The 18,093-nt window shown below is 45.2% G+C and overlaps 1 protein-coding gene across 1 annotated transcript in view; it reads left to right on the top strand.

Moving 5' to 3' along the window:
* The window catches only part of LOC119966035 (A disintegrin and metalloproteinase with thrombospondin motifs 16), a 320,047-nt gene extending 306,103 nt beyond the window's left edge, over nt 1-13,944 (top strand). Inside the window, exons 22-23 of the mRNA XM_038797188.1 lie at nt 10,371-10,518; nt 12,663-13,944. Of these exons, the coding sequence (XP_038653116.1) occupies nt 10,371-10,518; nt 12,663-12,778 (264 nt within the window). The 3' untranslated portion in view covers nt 12,779-13,944. The remainder of the gene's footprint in view (nt 1-10,370; nt 10,519-12,662) is intronic.
* The last annotated feature ends 4,149 nt before the right edge of the window (nt 13,945-18,093 follow it).

Genomic DNA, 18,093 nt, shown 5'->3' on the forward strand with positions numbered 1-18,093 from the left:
GACATTTCTAAAACAACCGCACGGGTCGATGCACAAAATGCCCCCTAAAATAACAATACACAATAAACCACGTACCCCACTTCTCGCACCCTATCCCCAATTACCCATATACTAAATTCTCTGTCCTTATTTAACATTACCATGCCTCCCATTTTCCTTCACCCCCCCCCCCCCCACCCCACTTTTCCCCTTTCCCCCATTACTGCTGACGTTCAGTTTTTGTTAAAGAAATCGATGAACGGCTGCCAACTCAGGGCAAATCCCTGTATTGATTCTCTTAAAGAAAACTTGATTTTCTCCAGACTGAGAAACTCTACCATATTGCTGACCCACACTCCTGATTTTGGCGGTTCCGAGTCCCTCCATCTCAGCAAGATCTGTCTCCGGGCCACCAGGGAGGAGAAGGCCAGGATATCGGCCTCCCTCCCCTCCCCCCCCCCCTTACCCCCGGATTCTCCGACACCCCAAGTATTGCCAATTCTGGACTCTGAGTTACCCTACCTTCCAGGACTTCTGACATAACATCTGCAGATCCCTGCCAGAATTCCCTCCGTTTCGGACATGCCCAAAACATATGAACATGGTTGGCTGGGCTACCCCACACCACCCACATCTGTCCTCCACCTCCTCGAAGAACCTACTCATCCGGGCTACCGTTATGTGGGCCCTGTGGACTACCTTGAACTGAATCAAGCTAAGTCTAGCACAGGACGAGGATGCATTTACCCTTTTCAAGGCTTTTTCCCACTGTTCAGTTTCCATCTCCCCACTCAACTCGTCTTCCCACTTCCTCTTCACCTCTCTAATAGGGGCCCCTTCCCACTCCCTGTATATGTCCAAATCCGTCCCACCTCCAACCCCTGTTTTTGACAGCACTTTATCCTGTAATCCCTGTCATGATATGCAGACACACACATAATGATCTACAGACAAGCAGCTAATGGACACAGAGAACAGGACATGACCAATAAGCAGGTAGGACACTCAGGGTTTGGATCTGACTATAAAAGACACGAGGCACTCACACTCCGCCTCTTTGCACTGATGAACATCTAGAGAGTCAGTCAAGGGTGTTGTTACAATCTCACACCCCCACCACGTGGCTAAGAGCTAGTCTGGTTTAGTCAGACAGAGTAAACACACTTAAGTTAGCAGAGAGTCGAACTCACAGAGAACTGTGCTAACTGTGCTATTAGTTCAATAAACCTGATTGAACTAACTTCAAGGTCTGGAGTATCTTTCTGATCTAAGCTGCATCCAGTTGCAGCCAGTGTTAGACCAGTGTACCTAACACGACAGTCCCCTCAGGGGGAGGCGAGGAAAGCTCGGAACCTGTCTCCGTACAAAGTCCTGCACTTGAAGATATCGAAACCCATTCCCTCCCGGCAAGTCAAACTCCTCCTCTCATGTTTCCAAAGTCGGGAAGCCCTCCTAGATGAATAGATCCCCAAACCTGTCAATCCCTTCCCGGTGCCATACCTTAAAGCCTCCATCCAGCCCCCAAGGACAAACCGGTGATCGTCACAGATCGGTGACCACACTGACGCCCCCTCCAGTCTCATATGTTGCCTCCATTGCTCCCACACCCTCCGGGCTGCCACCACTATAGGACTTGTGGAGTACCGAGCCGGCGAGAACGGCAGGGGCGCCGTCAGTAAAGCCTCCAGACTCGTACCTTTGCAGGATTGGATTGGATTGGATTTGTTTATTGTCACGTGTACCGAGGTACAGTGAAAAGTATTTTTCTGCAAGCAGCTCAACAGATCATTCAGTACATGGGAAGAAAAGGGAATTAAACAGAATTCAAGAAAATACATGAGAATACATAATAGGGCAACACAATATATACAATGTACTACATAAGCATTGGCATCGGATGAAGCAGACATGGGTGTAGTGTTAATGAGGTCAGTCCATAAGAGGGTAATTTAGGAGTCTGGTGACAGTGGGGAAGAAGCTGTTTTTGAGTCTGTTCGTGCGTGTTCTCAGACTTCTGAATCTCCTGCCCGATGGAAGAAGTTGGAAAAGTGAGTAAGCCGGGTGGGAGGGATCCTTGATTATGCTGCCTGCTTTCCCCAGGCAGCGGGAGGTGTAGATGGAATCAATGGATGGGAGGCAGGTTCGTGTGATGGACTGGGCGGTATTCACGACTCTCTGAAGTTCCTTGCGGTCCTGGGCCGAGCAGTTGCCATACCAGGCTGTGATGCAGCCCGATAGGATGCTCTCTATAGTGCATCTGTAAAAGTTGGTAAGGGTTAATGTGGACATGCCGAATTTCCTTAGTTTCCTGAGGAAGTATAGGCGCTGTTGTGCTTTCTTGGTGATAGCGTCGACGTGAGTGGACCAGGATAGATATTTGCTGATGTGTACCCCTAGGAATTTGAAACTGCTCACCATCTCTACCTCGGCTCCGTTGATGCTGACAGGGGTGTGTACAGGATGCTGCCTCCATCCGCTCCCAGACCGACCCCTCCCCCACTACCCATTTCCTGACCATCGATATGTTGGCAGCCCACTCTACAAATCCCTGCCCAAACCTGCCTAAAATATCCCATAGATACTTCCACTCTTCCCGGAACACTTCATTCACCACCCCCGGGTCCGTCACCGTCTTCCCCCTCAAATCCTTTATTTTTTCCTATTTCTCTCGCCGCCAGCGAGACGTATGAGCACCCTATGCCAGCACCCTGCAAGCTTTCTCCCCATGTTCATATATTGCCCTTTTTAGCTCCTCAGCTGACCCTCCGCCTTATCTGTGGAAAGGAGCCCAAACTCCATTTGAAGTCTCTGACGCTCCTTCAGGAGCTCCTCATTTGGAGACTCCAGATATCTCCTGTCCACCTGTAAGATTTCTTCTACCAACCTGTCCAGCTCTGACCATTTAGTTTTATCCCTGTGAGCTCGAATCAAAATACATCCCCCTCTAATGACCGCTTTCAGTGCCTCCCAGACCACCCCAGCTGCAGCCTCTCCCGTGTAATTGATCTTTATGTACCTCCGATTGGCCTCTCTCACTCGCTCACAAATCTCCTCATCCGCTAATAGCCCTGTATCTAGTCTCCACTGTGGGCGCTGGGACATTCCCGTGTCTGCCCGTAGGTCTGTCCAGTGTGGTGCATGATCTGAGACCACAATTGCTGAGTACTCGGTGTCCTCAACCCCTGCTGGCAGTGTTTTGCCTGGCACAAAGAAATCTATCTTATGTACATGGGAGTAGAATGAATATTCCCTCCTCCTTGGCCTCTCAAATCACCACGGATCCACCCCTCCCATGCGTTCCATGAACCCCAGCAGTTTCTTTGCCATTGCTGATAGCATCTCCGACCTAGCACTCGACCGGTCCAGCCTCGGGTCCAGAACCGTATTAAAGTCACCATCCATGATCAGCCGGTCTTCGTCTTTCCTCAGCTCTCCCCCCACTTTGCTCCCTTGAACCAGCTATCCAGCTAGCTCAGCATCTCCCACTCTCTGGCGTCAAAACGCCTGCCGACTGCCAGATTCTATCATACTTAGCAATAGAACAAGCACTCAACACAGTAACAACAATTCGAAAAAGCAAACATACCCTCCCGCAACGCGCAGGCAAAGAGGCAGATCCTTCCCCTTTAACCAATTCTTATCAATCCTATCACCTTCAAACAGAATCCAACATGAAGGAAGAAGCTTCAAGCAGCTTAAGAGAAATTATGCATGCAAGAATCAACCATCATTCTTTGGAAACTAAAACAGCCCATTGCATCTTAAAAGTTCTTCCCTCTGTGATATCATACATAAAGCAGTAAATAAAAATCAAATTACACGAGAGGAAAGAGAAAAAATATATTAAAACACCTAAACCCTTTTTTTCCCCGAACATCGCAACTTAACTCAGAATTAAAAGACCAAAATTTTAAACAAGATAGAGCAAAATATAGAACCATTTTTCTCACCTCCCCGCCATCCTGTCTCCCAAACTCAGACCCCCACAGTTTGAGTTTAAAAGTCGTTACAACAGATTGCCAGGAGCTACCCCTCCCCCTTTGACTGATTCTTATCAGTCCCATCACTTTGAAAGAGAATCAAACACAATAGAAGAAGCTCCAAGCAGCTTCATCAAAATTATGCATGCAAGAATCAACCATCTAAATCAAAATTGAATTACACAAGACGAAAGGAAAGAAAAGAGAGAAAAACATTTTAAAAAAATAAAACAACCAAATCCTTTTCTTCCCGAACATCGCAACTTAAGTCACAGAATTAAAAGACTGAAATTTTAAATAAGACAAAGCAGAACCATATTTCTCTCCTCCCTGCCACTCCATCCCGTCCGTCAAACTCAGCCCACCACAGTTAGAATTTAAGAGTCCTTAATTCAAGAGACCTTAAACCAGATTATTGTCTTTCATGAAAGTAACCACCTCTTCCGGAGAATTGAAGTACAGCTCCAGGTTCTTGTAGGTCACCCAAAGATGCGCCGGGTATAACAGTCCGAATTTAATGTCTTTCTCAAACAGGGTCGCCTTAACTTTGTTGAAACTTGCTCTCCTCTTTGCGAGTTCTGGTCCCCAGTCTTGGTCCACCCGGATCTCTGATGTACCGTTTTGTCTGCCTGGCCCACTTCATGATACATTCCTTGTCGAGGAATCGATGTAGCCTCACCACCATGGCCCTTGGGGGCTCACAGCCCTGGGGTTTACGTACGAGCACCCTATGCGCCCAGTCCACCTACAGCGGCTTGTCAAACACATCGGCCCCAACCATCTCCTGCCAGCTCTTCCCCACATACGCTCCGCATCTGATCTGTCCTCCAAAGCCATTGCAGTGGACTCCTCCTCTCGTTCAGTCGCCAGCTCCTGCAGCTTTAGAATCTCCTGTCCCTGGCTCATCATTGACTCCTCCACCCGTTCAACCACCTCCTTAATCGAGGCTATCATCTGGGTTACATCTGTACACTCCTTGCGATGCCGGGCGAACTTCTCATCCAGGTACTCGACCCATTGCTCCATCGACCAGTGAGCTGGCGTGGACACACCTCATCTCGTTACCATTGAGCTCGATGACCTCTGATTCTTGCTTTCACTCATCTTTTGGTTTCTCCTTTTCCGACTCTTGTTCAGACACGATTCCATAAATTGAGAGTCACCTCCTTTTCCTCTCCCTTCGATCAACTTATGTTGAGAAATTTAGCATTTGCAAATTCCGCACCACCAGAACAAAATGGTAGTCCACAAAATGGGGACCCAACCTTGGAAGAGGTGTGAGTGAGTTTTGCACACCAGATCTTCCTGACCTGTGCAAGGGCCATATGAAAATGGGGTGGAGTTTTCCCCCGAAAAAGCAGTAGCTCCACCGTTTTGCATCCCAATTCCAGCCTCCATTTGCAGATTAAAATCCAGCCCAAGGACATTCTTTCCATGGTATTTGTGGATTATTATATTACTTCAGGGACTTAAATCATGAAGGTAAATTTTGGGAATCCCATGATTTTTCAACCATCGGAGCAAATTATAGGGAGCACAGCTGAAATTTCCCAACAGCAGAATTGCTTGACCTGATAGTGGATTTAGAATTTCAACCTTCTTCAGTTCATCCTGCTGTGGATCCTATCCCGTGGATAGGCCGCTAACCAAAACGTCCTAATTATTCATCCATTTCTGTAACTTTGTTATTCAGTCTTGATTTGCCTTAATTCCAAGAGGACAGGAGTCATTATTCAGAATCCTACCAGACACACACAGGCAGCTATGGAGGAGTTGGGAATTGGAATTTTAGAAAGGTTGTACATTGGGTCATCTACCTGAAGCACTTCCAACTCTGAGCAGTGTTGTGGGAGCGGGTCATGCTGCACTGGCTAACCACCTGGCACTGGTGGTTAGGCAATTAGTGGTAATTAAATGGCCACTTTGGGACAGATTGCCGACAGCAGATGGGCCCCCGCTGGAGCTGAAACCCAGCAGATGCCCTTGTGGACCTTCACATGGCAGCAGCCTCCACCAATCCTGAACGGTCTGCTGACAACCCACAGCCTTGAAGGGTCTGCTGACAACCCACAGCCTTGATTGTTGCAATTGGCCCTTCTGCCTGTGCAACTCACTGGCTGTCCTTAATTGAACAGGGTTCTTGGAGACAGCCCGTTAATTGGCTATCTCCAGTAAGATCAGGCAGGTGGGTGGACCTCTTATACCATCTGGTCCAGAAATCTTTTTGGTCAGTGTTCAAAAGCAAAATCACTAAGATTCTGTCCCATTGTGTTCCATGAGATATTTGAGAATAACAATCACATTTATCCTTATAACCTGTAATCCTATTCATAACTAGATATACATCAAAAGTATTTTTAAAGAAATTATCTGACACAACCTCAACTGTTAATTTATTGGATTGTGTGTTATATATGGCAAAAAGTAATTCTCTCTAACCTCATGATTTGCTCATTTTAAACCCTTGTTGGTCAACGTGGGAACCATTTACATCCCCAAACGCATTTGTTTAGAGACTTGTTAACATCCATTCCTTTCATTTTAAAAAAGTGTATGACATTGGATAAATATTTTGTGACTTCTTTTATGAATAAATGGTGACAGTGATTAGGACTAGTTGATTAAAGGTGAATTCTTTTTTTCAATTACATGTTTTCCCCGAAGGTTAAACTGCTTTCTCCGAGGGGCAGATTACCTGTGGCATGGGTTTTTGGGAACACCAATCTGAATCTAGCAAATGTTCCAGGCACCCACCACCTTCTGCGTAAAAACCTTCCCACGCACATCTCCCTTCAACTTTCCCCCTCTCACCTTGAAATCGTGACCCCTTGTAATTGGCACCCCCACTCTTGGAAAAAGCTTGTTGGTATCCACCCTGTCCATACCTCTCATAATTTTGTAGACCTCAATCAGGTCCCCCCTCAATCACTAAACTGGTTGATGGGCTGAGAGGATTGTCCTAAAATGAAAGACCGAGTAAATTGGGACTATATTCTCTGGCGTTTAGAAGAATGAACAACAAAGAACAAAGAAAATTACAACACAAGAACAGGCCCTTCGGCCCTCCCAGCCTGCACCGATCCAGATCCTTTATCTAAAGGAAAATGTAATTTTCTTTGCTCTTTATAGGAGACCGGTTTTGATAAAGGATCTGGATCAGCGCAGGCTGGGAGGGCCGAAGGGCCTGTTCCTGTGCTGTAATTTTCTTTGTTCTTCTTTGTTCTTAAACCTGTAGCCTATTTTCCAAGGATCTACTTCCCTCTGTTCCCTGCCCGTTCATATATCTGTCTAGATGCATCTTAAATGATGCTATCGTGCCCACCTCTACCACCTCCGCTGGCAAAGCGTTCCAGGCACCCACCACCCTCTGCGTAAAAAACAACCCCACGCACATCTCCCTTAAACTTTCCCCCCCTCACCTTGAAATCGTGACCCCTTGTAATTGACATCCCCACTCTTGGAAAAAGCTTGTTGCTGTCCACCCTGTCCATACCTCTCATAATTTTGTAGATCTCAATCAAGTCCCCCCTCAACTTCGGTCTTTTCAACGAAAACAATCCTAATCTACTCAACCTTTCTTCATTGCTAGCACCCTCCATACCAGGCAACATCCTGGTGAACCTCCTCTGCACCCTCTCTAAAGCATCCACATCCTTCTGGTAATGTGGCAACCAGAACTGCACGCACTATTCCAAATGTGGCCGAACCAAAGTCATATACAACTGTAACATGATCTGCCGACTCTTGTACTCGATACCCCATCCAATAAAGGCAAGCATGCTGTATGCCTTCTTGACCACTCTATCGACCCGCGTTGCCACCTTCAGGGTACAATGGACCTGAACTCCCAGATCTCTCTGTACATCAATTTTCCCCAGGACTCTTCCATTGACCAGTCTGCTCTTGAGTTAGATCTTCCAAAATGTATCACCTCGCATTTGCCTCGATTGAACTCCATCTACCATTTATCTGCCCAACTCTCCAATCTATCTATATTTTGCTGTATTCTCTGATAGTCCCCCTTGCTATCTGCAACTCCACAAATCTTTTTATCATCTCCAGATCATTTATGTATATCACAAACAACAGTGATCCGGGCACGGATCCCTGTGGAACACCACTAGTCACCCTTCTCCATTTTGAGACACTCCCTTCCACCACTACTCTCTGTCTCCTGCTGCCCAGCCAGTTCTTTATCCATCTAGCTAGTACACCCTGAACCCCATACGACTTCACTTTTGCCATCAACCTGCCATGGGAAACTTTATCAAACACCTTGCTGAAGTCCATGTATATGACATCTACAGCCCTTCCCTCATCAATTAACTTTGTCACTTCCTCTAAGAATTCTATTAGGTTTGTAAGACATGACCTTCCCTGCACAAAACCATGCTGCCTAGCACTGATAAGTCTATTTTCTTCCAGTTGTGAATAGATCCTATCCCTCAGTATCTTCTCCAACAGTTTGCCTACCACTGATGTCAAGCTCACAGGTCTAGAATTCCCTGGATTATCCCTGCTACCCTTCTTAAACAAAGGGACATTAGCAACTCACCAGTCCTCCGCGACCTCACTCATGTTCAAGGATGCTGCAAAGACATCTGTTAAAGCCCCAGCTATTTCGTCCCTCGCTTCCCTCAGAACCTGGGATAGATCCCATCTGGACCTGGGGACTTGTCCACCTCAATGCCTTTTAGCATACCCAAAACTTCTTCCTTCCTTATGCTGACTTGACCTACAGTATTTAAACATCCATCCCCAGCCTCAACATCCGCCATGTCCCTCTCCTTGGTGAATACCGATGCAAAGTACTCATTAAGAATCTCACCCATTTCCTCTGAATCCACGCATAAATTCCCTCTTTTGTCTTTGAGTGGGCCAATCCTTTCTCTAGTTACCCTCTTGCTCCTTGTATATGAATAAAAGGCTTTGGGATTTTCCTTAACCCTGTTAGCCAAAGATATTTCATGACCCCTTTTAGCCCTCTTTATTGTGCGTTTGAGATTTGTCCTACTTTCCCGATATTCCTCCAAAGCTTCATCAGTTTTAAGTCGCCTAGATCTTATGTATGCTTCATGAGAATGAGAGGCGATCTTGTTGAAATATAGTATTCTGAAGAGATTTGATAGATTTGAGGAGATTGTTTCCGCTGGCGGTGGAAACTGAAACACAGCAGGCACGGTCTCAGGATAAGAGGCCGACTATTTAGGACTGAGATGAGGAGAAATTACTTTACGGGGTTGTGAATCTTTGAAATTCTCTATCCCAGAGGGATGTGGAAGCTCCATCGTCAAATACATTTGATAATAAGAATAATCTTTATTGTCACAAGTAGGCTCACATTAAAACTGTAATTACGTTACTGTGAAAAGTTCCTAGTCGTCACATTCCGGCGCCTGTTCGGGTACACAGAGGGAGAATTCAGAATGTCCAAATTGCCTAACAGCACATCTTTCGGGACTTGTGGGAGGAAACCGGAGCACCCGGAGGAAACCCACGCAGACATGGGAGAACGTGCAGATTCCACACAGACAACGACTCAAGTCGTGATTCGAACCTGGGACCATGACGCTGCGAAGCAACGGTGCTAACCACTGTACTACCGTGCTACCCATTTAAGGCTGGGATAGACAGATTTTTGGTGTCTCAGGGAATGGAAGGATTTGGGTAGCGGTAGGAAAATTGAGTCGAAAGCAAAAGGGCTGAATTATCCGCAGCCCCGCACCAAATTTGTGTTTGGCACGGAGTGGGGTTGGGCGGAGAATCCAATTTTGCACCGAAATCGGGCCTGGCGCCGGTCTGGCGATTCTCCGGGACCCGAGAATCGGTGTGTTCGCAGAGTACGCCGCGCAGCTGGGGGGCCATTGCCAGAGGCCCGCCCAGCGCTCCTCCATCCCCCAACCGGCCAAGTTCCCAACAGCGTGGTTTTAACCACCTACCACCTTTCAGGAAGCCCGCGTGGCGTCCGCGGCCACCCTGGTGAGGGGTAGGGAGATTGGACACCGGGGGTTGGGGGCCTTATGGGCGGCCGGGGGACAGATCAGGTCAGTTGGTCACATGCGCAGACTCAAAACTGGAAGTGTGGGGGGCCTTATCCGCAGTTAAAGCTGCGTCAATCACTCCGGGTCCCTGCTTGCCCCCTGAAGGTGAGTGAATCAACTGATCTTTTTCATGGGAAACTCCGGAGTGAAACACCAGCGTTTTTACGCTGGCGTGGGGACATGGTCCCATTTTGGGAGAATCCGGTCCAAAATCTTCCATCATTGAATGGAATGGTGAAGCAGGCTCAATGGGCCATCGTGTCTACTCCTGCTCCCTATCTCTTGTCTTCTTGAATAACTGTTGTTTTTCAGGCTACCAGCAGATTGTAGCTCCGTGATTGATTTGCATTTTTAACATGTTACCTCCTAGTGTTCTGTTAGCTGTGGCGGAGGTGTGCGTGCCCGTGCAGTGCAGTGTCTTGCATACGGCAGGCCTACCTCAGGGTGCCTTCTGCATCAAAAACCTGTCACCACAGAAGCCTGCAACACCAATTTCTGTCCTCTACCTGAAAAGAAAGGTAAAAGCCAAAGTCATGTTTTGCATGAATACTTTTATTATAAGCTGTGTTCCTTTTGGAAATTATGGTAGAATTTCAATTACATTTTAAAATATAGTTTTTTTTTTAAAAAACACATAATTCCAAGTAACTTACTAGATCTGCCCCTCCGTTTTCTAGGACATAACAATTGTCTACGTGAGATTATGGGCTGGGTTTTATGTAGCCCCCACCCAGTTCCACCGATGAGTTTGAAGACTGGTGAACTGGATAAATCCAGTGGGGGCCAGCCTACTGTTACGGTTGGAGTGGCATCAGGTGGCCCACCAGTGGGTCCTTAGCCCAAAGTAGAGAATTATTTCCAACTTAAAAGCCTTGTCCCGCAACAGGCAGCTGGATGGCCCAAGCTAAGCGACGAACCCACAGTTATCCCTGCACAGGCTGTTGGTGGGAAAGGTGGGGCCACAGTTATTCCTGCACAGGCTGTTGGTGGGCAAGGCAGTACTACGGGCATCCCTGCACAGGCTGGTGGTGAGTAAGGTGGGATCCCTTATTTACTTTTCCCCTGGCCAATTGGAAGTACCCCCTCTCTCCACCACAAATGTTTTGCTCCCCCTCGTGGCCCTCCCCCACTTTTAGCCTCATCTCCGCCCTCTTCACTTGGGTTTGCTAGCTGGGCACTAGACAAGGCCCCTCTTTGCCTAATCCTGATCCAACACTGCATACCTCTGTCCCAAAAGTGCTGAAGAGCTGCTGGCCGGCTGGCAGCCCTCTGAGGTGGGACTTGCTGTTCCTGAGGTGCAGAAATCCTGCCTCCAGCTTATTAATGGCCAATTGACCATTAGGTTACCATGGGGCCATCAGTGTTCCCTCAATCTCCCCTGTTGCATCAGGTGTTATTTGCCCATCTGGATCTGGCTGTCAACTATGTGAAAGATATCTTACATGGAAATTAGGTATTGAATCCTCAGGCTACTCCAACCAGTATTAATTCCTGAAGTATGACAACTTCAATTAAAACTGACACTCCTGTCTTACTGATGCCTGCTGTATAGACAATATGAGGTCTCAGAACACCAATAGCTATGTTGACAGAGTGGAAAGTCCTGGAGGAAGGGAACTCAGTTTGTAATACTAGCCCTAGCCTAAAATTTTGCTGTGCTGTTCCCAATCTGTTCTCCAACATTGTGGGCTGCATGTACAACACTTTGAGTCAGCAATGCACTGCCAGCCACATTGGTATCGTCATCAGAAGACGTTTCCAAGGCGCTGAGAAGGAAATTCGGTACTTTGGATGTGCAAATAATAATAACCTTTTATTGTTACATGGAGGCTTACGTTAACACTGCAATGAAGTTACAGTGAAAAGCCCCTCGTTGCCACGTTCCGGCACCTGTTCGGGTACACAGAGGGAGAATTCAGAATGTTCAAATTACCTAATAGCATGTCTTTCGAGACTTGTGGGAGATTTAGCACATAATTTTCATTTGAGGCCTCCTTTGGAAAACTGAGTTGCCTTAAATGCAGTGAGCGGGAGACCAGCTGCATTCAGGAAACCGTGGTCTCTATCTAGCCTAGCTGGTGCACTTAAAGACACCGCTAGAGTACACAGCTAAAAGTGTGAATATTTAAAATCTGAACATTTATAAACATACTTGAGTGTTGGCTCCGATTTCTCCTGGCTCCACGTTACAATTGGTGGGGGGGGGGAGGGGGGGGGTCACCACTATTCGCTCTCTTCCCAGTCACTTCTGCCCTCCCACTCCACTTTCTTACATCTCTTTCTCGGCCACTTCATCCCTCCCTCTTCTTGATGACTGCCTTCCTCCCTGCTGAGCCATCTATTGAATGGAGAGAAATTGAGAAAGAGATGTGTATTGATCAGAATACTGTGACTTTGTTTGGGGAGAAGGATCAGTGGGTATATAATGGTGTGCGGTTGGAAGGCAGATGCTTACTGAAATACCAGCTTTATACCTGTCAGAAGTTACCTTTAACGCATTTTATTTTCCCGACAAATATTTACCCACCGTGAGGGGAAATGGAACAATTTAATAGTAAATTTTAATTGAAGGTGTAGCATTCAAAATTGTAACTGTGCATAAATAATGCAATTCATTCTTCCCCCTCTCCTATCTCTTCCCTCCTATGTACGCACACCGAAGATTTATTTTGCAAGGATTATTTCAACTGGTGCTACCTGGTACCCCAGCATGGTGTTTGCAGTCACAAATTCTACGGCCAGCAGTGTTGCAAATCATGCTCCAAGTCAAATATATAGAAGAACCTATGAATGAACAAGCAACATTAATTTTGCTATAAGGAAGCTGCACATTGTAATTTCGGTTGCATCTGACGATTGAAGAGGTAAAGACGATCCAGGTTATCACTTGTACATGGAACCTGGCAGCATTCCACCTGTCAATCAATAAAAGTTATACGACAGCTTTTCTTATACATTACAACCACGAGATCAATAAAATCTTTGCAGCACTGCCCATATTGGAGTTCTGAGATTCACCAGCGACAAAGAACAATGTCTGAACAAGGCCATGTATTTATGTGCAAGATTGAAAAAATATCACCATCTATTCAAAGGAAAAGTCATGTTATTGACTCACAAATCGGGCTATATGAAATAAACTAAGCAAAGATCTAGAAAACCAGAAGGCATTTAAAATACTGTGTAAACAATGAGCGGGGGTGGGGGGTCAATGGAAGCTGAAGTGAATTTTCCCAACTATTTATTTTACCTTGTTTGAATAAAGTGATGACCAGTAAGTAAAACACACTGTTCTATATTAAAACTACTGTAGCTATTAAGCCATTGTAGTGAACCCCTTGACCCACTGGTTTCAAGAAACATTTAGTCTTTAAATGATTCAATGGTGCTTTTTTTTTAAGACAGTAAGAACATGTAACTGTCAATTATTAAATGATGCTCTCAAAACACATACTCAAGATTGCAGAAGCAGATACAAATGGACTATTTTGAGAGCGGAGATAATAATTACGTCAGTACGTGACAAAAATTTGAAGGTGCTTTATTTATTTGTCAAACTGATGGGTCTTCTTAGAACTGGCGGCCATCTTTACTGAAAATGAAGTTCCACTCTGTGCACTACAGCTTATTGTGTACCATATCAGAGATACAGAAACAAACATTATCCAAATGACATTTTTAAAATATCATTCAAGTAATACTTTCACTTTATTATTGTTGAGCTTCATGGTACCACAAAATTAACAATGGTGCTTTCAAGTACAGCCTTAGTCGAAATTTTTTTAAGGAAAACGTTCTAATTTATTTACAATTATCTTGCAAATTTGTTGAAATGTTTGCCTTTTGCAAAAAAAATGCGCAGTTTAAAATAATCAGAATTGTTGAAGTATCATGGTTACTTTAAACTTTATTCAATTCTGTGCAGTAATACTGTAAAAGTTTTTCACCCAGCTGTGAGAAAAATATTTATGTTTTTATGGAGTTTTGTAATAAAATTTCATTGGAAGTACTGTAAATATCAGTCCTTTGTGTTTATGTTAGACCTCTAAATGTATACATTCAGGCCTAAAATACAAAGCCTATCTGCCCCTGTTATACATTTCACTCCGTATTGGGATAGGAGCTTTGTTTGGCAAAACTAGAATTTATTTCCCATCCTCACTATCCCTTCAGTAGGTGATAGGTGGGCTGCCTACTCAAATTCTAACAGTCCTTGTTGTGAAATTGCTCCCAAAATGTGTTAAGTGGCGAATTGGAGCATTTTGAGTTAGTGCCAATAAAAGAATGGTATATGACCATGTTGGAATGGTTTGTGATTTGGGGGGAAGCTTGGAGGTGGTGGTATCCCCTTGTACTTGCCACCCTTGTCCTTGTGGGTGATGAGCGTTGTGGGTTTGGGAGGCACCATCTGTTGAACTATGTAGTCAATATGTTTCTCCTTTTGCAAATGTTTAAACGCACATGTTGTAAAAAGTTGTAATAGATTTGCACGATCATTGTTATTTTTGAAACCCTTTCAATTGTGTTTGACTGACATGCCAGAATTTCCTGACAAACTGCAGATTCAGAATGGTGATATCAGTTGAATGTATCTTTCTGAAGATGATGTTGATTTACCTGGACAAAGGGTTTTAAAAAATTTTACACCTCAGCAAATACTGTCTTAGCATTAGACGGCACAGCTGTCAAACACATCTTCTCTCGATCTGTCTCAGGAGTCCTGGAATCTGATCACGCCTAGAGTTGGGAGTTAACTTCTTGCCTTCCTGACAACTGTTAGGAACTACAGTGAATTGACTTGGAGAAGTTGTATGTGTTCCCTAATGGGCAAAAGTATATAGAACGTGCTGGCTTTGGTTCAGCTTCTAATTAGACTGTATCATGCCTCAGAGATCCAGGCTGTGGATATACATAATTACTTATTTTCCGAAAACCCAGTTGCCAGTCATGTCACTCTGGTGTCAGCCATTTTTGAAAACTAAGTAAGTATGTCATGCCGGAAATGTCTTGCTACGATGTGTAGGTACATAAAAGACGGTCATAAATAAACTGAAATAGATCAAAGAATTCCCTGTGGAACTTGTTAGAATATTGCATTGAAAAACAATCTACGAGACGCCTGAAACTCAGCTGCTTTGGATTTTTTTTGTATTGCATGTGTGGAGACGACAGATGCAGGGAACAATGTTTAAACTATGTACTTGGAACTGAAAGCTTAACTGTCAAAGCACCGTCTGAAGCCTTAACGTCGCTGCTGCTTACACCAAACTATACAACAGCAGTGTTCTGCCACTGGTTAACCTAGACCTTGCAGGTGATTTTTCTTTATTGTTATTGTGCGAGCAAGACAAAAAGCCAAAAAATAGCTAATTTCTAGTGAACAGCCTCAAAGCCATTATCTTATTAGTTGAACCACAGTTTCCTAAACGCTAGGTCCCCACCCCATGACATTGTGAGATGAGCAATTACAGTCACAAGCCCCAAGGCAGTAATGGTGGCTGTGGAGCAGAGATTCTGATCTGCCAGTAATGGAATCGCCTGCAAAGCACCCCCCACCCCCCTTTTTAAATATTTGTGCAGTTCTGTCGATGTATATTGACTAATAAAATCGGCTTTGAGATGTGATCGCAGCCAGCAACAGAGCCTGCAAAACGGTGGTTGCCTGAATTCCCCTCTGCATCACTACTCCATGACCAAGGGGGTTACGGGGATGGGGTAGGGGAGTGGGCCTAAATAGGGTGATCTTTCAGAGAATCAGTGCAGACTCACTAGGCTGAATAGCCCCATTCTACCTTGTTGGGATTCAGTGATTCTATGAAAAGCATGTGTGAGGTCTCTTTCTTACATGTGCAACTGGTTCACGCCTGCTTAAATATGTGGGTAAGGATGCCTGTTGTTTGTCCTTTGCCAAGATAGGGTCGCACAATTTGCAGCATAAATGAGCACATGCACACAACACATGCTGTTTTGGTCCACAAACCGCATCTCTCATTTCCAAATAATATCATTGATGGACACTGCAAATCCCAGTGTTGTGTCCCTTGTTTCATGTCCATCAACCAACATTCTATCCACCCCGCCAAATTGCCTCTCCTACCATGCATCTGATATATTCTAACAGTTTTGCACAAAAGCGTGCTTCCGGAAGAATGCTTCCATGCATCAACTGTCTGTCAACTTGATTTATTCAGGGATGTAGCATTGCGAGACAGGGGCATTTAAAGTAACCGCAGATTTGCTATTTAACAATTCAGACAGTTGCGAGTTTCCCAGGAATTGAGTAAGTTAATGTTATGTTCTGCGCTCTCAAGACAAAAGAACGTGGAGGTGTAGCACATGAGAGTGAATGCAAATAACTATTAAGGTTTATTGAATGGCTGTTAGCTCCACAAAGACTGGATCTAGACCAAGGTTTTTCTAAGTGTGGGTCGCCACCCTTGGGTTGGTTTCAGGCGGCTGTTGGATGGGCACAACATTCCTGCGGTGGACCGGATCACAGGAGAAGTGCCTAATGATCGGCACTGCCATTTTTATTGAGAATAGCGGTCACTCCTGCCTTTTAACTAAGAAACAAATTAAGCTGTGTGCAGTCTTTCAGCCGTAAGTCGCAACAGTGAGCAGGTCATACGCCCTGCCGGTACACTTGACATCAAACTCCCTCTATGTACGTGCATTTGGCACCAAATCAGGGAGGAGAGCTTCTTCCATTTTCTAGCTGCTGGCAAGCAAGGCAAAAGGACTGTGAAGGTGAATCATTTTCTTGCATAAGTAAGAGATGACCAAAGACACAAATAGGCAGTGTACCTAATTGTCAGGATCTTGCATATAAATCTGCTGGAGAGAGCTGCTCAGGAGGGTCCAGGGCCAGATGGAACAGTGTTAGTGTTAGCTCCGTACAAATCTCCAGGGTCTTTGACTAACAGCCTATAAAGAAGAAACTTAACTCGGAACAAAACAGTATAAAAATAACTTATTGAAGTATCGTCTTGTCAATTGTGCCAATGTCAAGCCCATGTGTGTTATATGCCGTGACATACTTTCAAATGAGAGAAGTTTAAGATTTTTAAAGAGAAGTAGTGGGGAAAAAATCCTTTTGGAGGTTGAAACCCCAGAGTCAGTTACTAACTTTCATCTGACTCCAAATAAAAAGACTACCTTACTGTACCTGCACAGCACATTACAAATATACCAAAAACTCATGCAGCTGTCAGCATTCTGGAGTAGCATTTCATAGGAGTACTCACCGCTGAGTAAAACAAGCATTTTGATGTTATTGCCCTTCATGATAACCGACATGTGAGAGGTTGGATTTTCTGTTCTCACAAAGATGAAGATGGTACAAACGAACAGGCTGAAGTCTGCACCTGATGCACATTGCCTTTTCCTCCTGCGAACCTGATTGGAGTGAGATCATGAGGACCAAGCAGGCTCCCCTTTCACATTAAAGGTGAGAGAATGTCGCGTGTGTCATGAAAGTCAGCCGGTGTGGGTCATGAAGGTCTGCTGGTTGGCAAAAGTGGTCCCGGGAAAAAAAAATTTGAAAAACGCTGATCTAGACTGAGGTAAAGCCCATGAAGCTGCTTATGATGTCACAAATTATACATGTGACTGGACTCTGAAAGTGACCACGCAACAATGCAACAACAACCCCAAGTATACAACAACTGTCCCCCTTTTCTGCTAAGGCCCCATAACAACAGGCAAACATAGTGGGTTGGATTCTTCATACCAGGACGCCCGGATTGCATTCCCTGATGGGTCGGAGAATTGGGCATCAGTGGGCAGCACGGTAGCACAGTGGGTAGCACTATTGCTTCACAGCTCCAGGGTCCCAGGTTCGACTCCCAGCTCGGGTCACTGTCTGTGTGAAGTCTGCACGTTCTCCCTGTGTCTGCGTGGGTTTCCTCTGGGTGCTCCGGTTTCCTCCCACACGTCCTGAAAGACATGCTGTTAGGTAATTTGGACATTCTGAATTCTTCCTATGTGTATCGAACAGGCACCAGAATGTGGTGACTAGAGGCTTTTCACAGTAACGTTATTGCAGTGTTAATGTAAGCTTACTTGTGACAATAAAGATTATTATTAAAATCGGA

This window comes from Scyliorhinus canicula, chromosome 5 (assembly GCF_902713615.1).
Source record: "Scyliorhinus canicula chromosome 5, sScyCan1.1, whole genome shotgun sequence".
Classification (NCBI taxonomy): domain Eukaryota; kingdom Metazoa; phylum Chordata; class Chondrichthyes; order Carcharhiniformes; family Scyliorhinidae; genus Scyliorhinus; species Scyliorhinus canicula.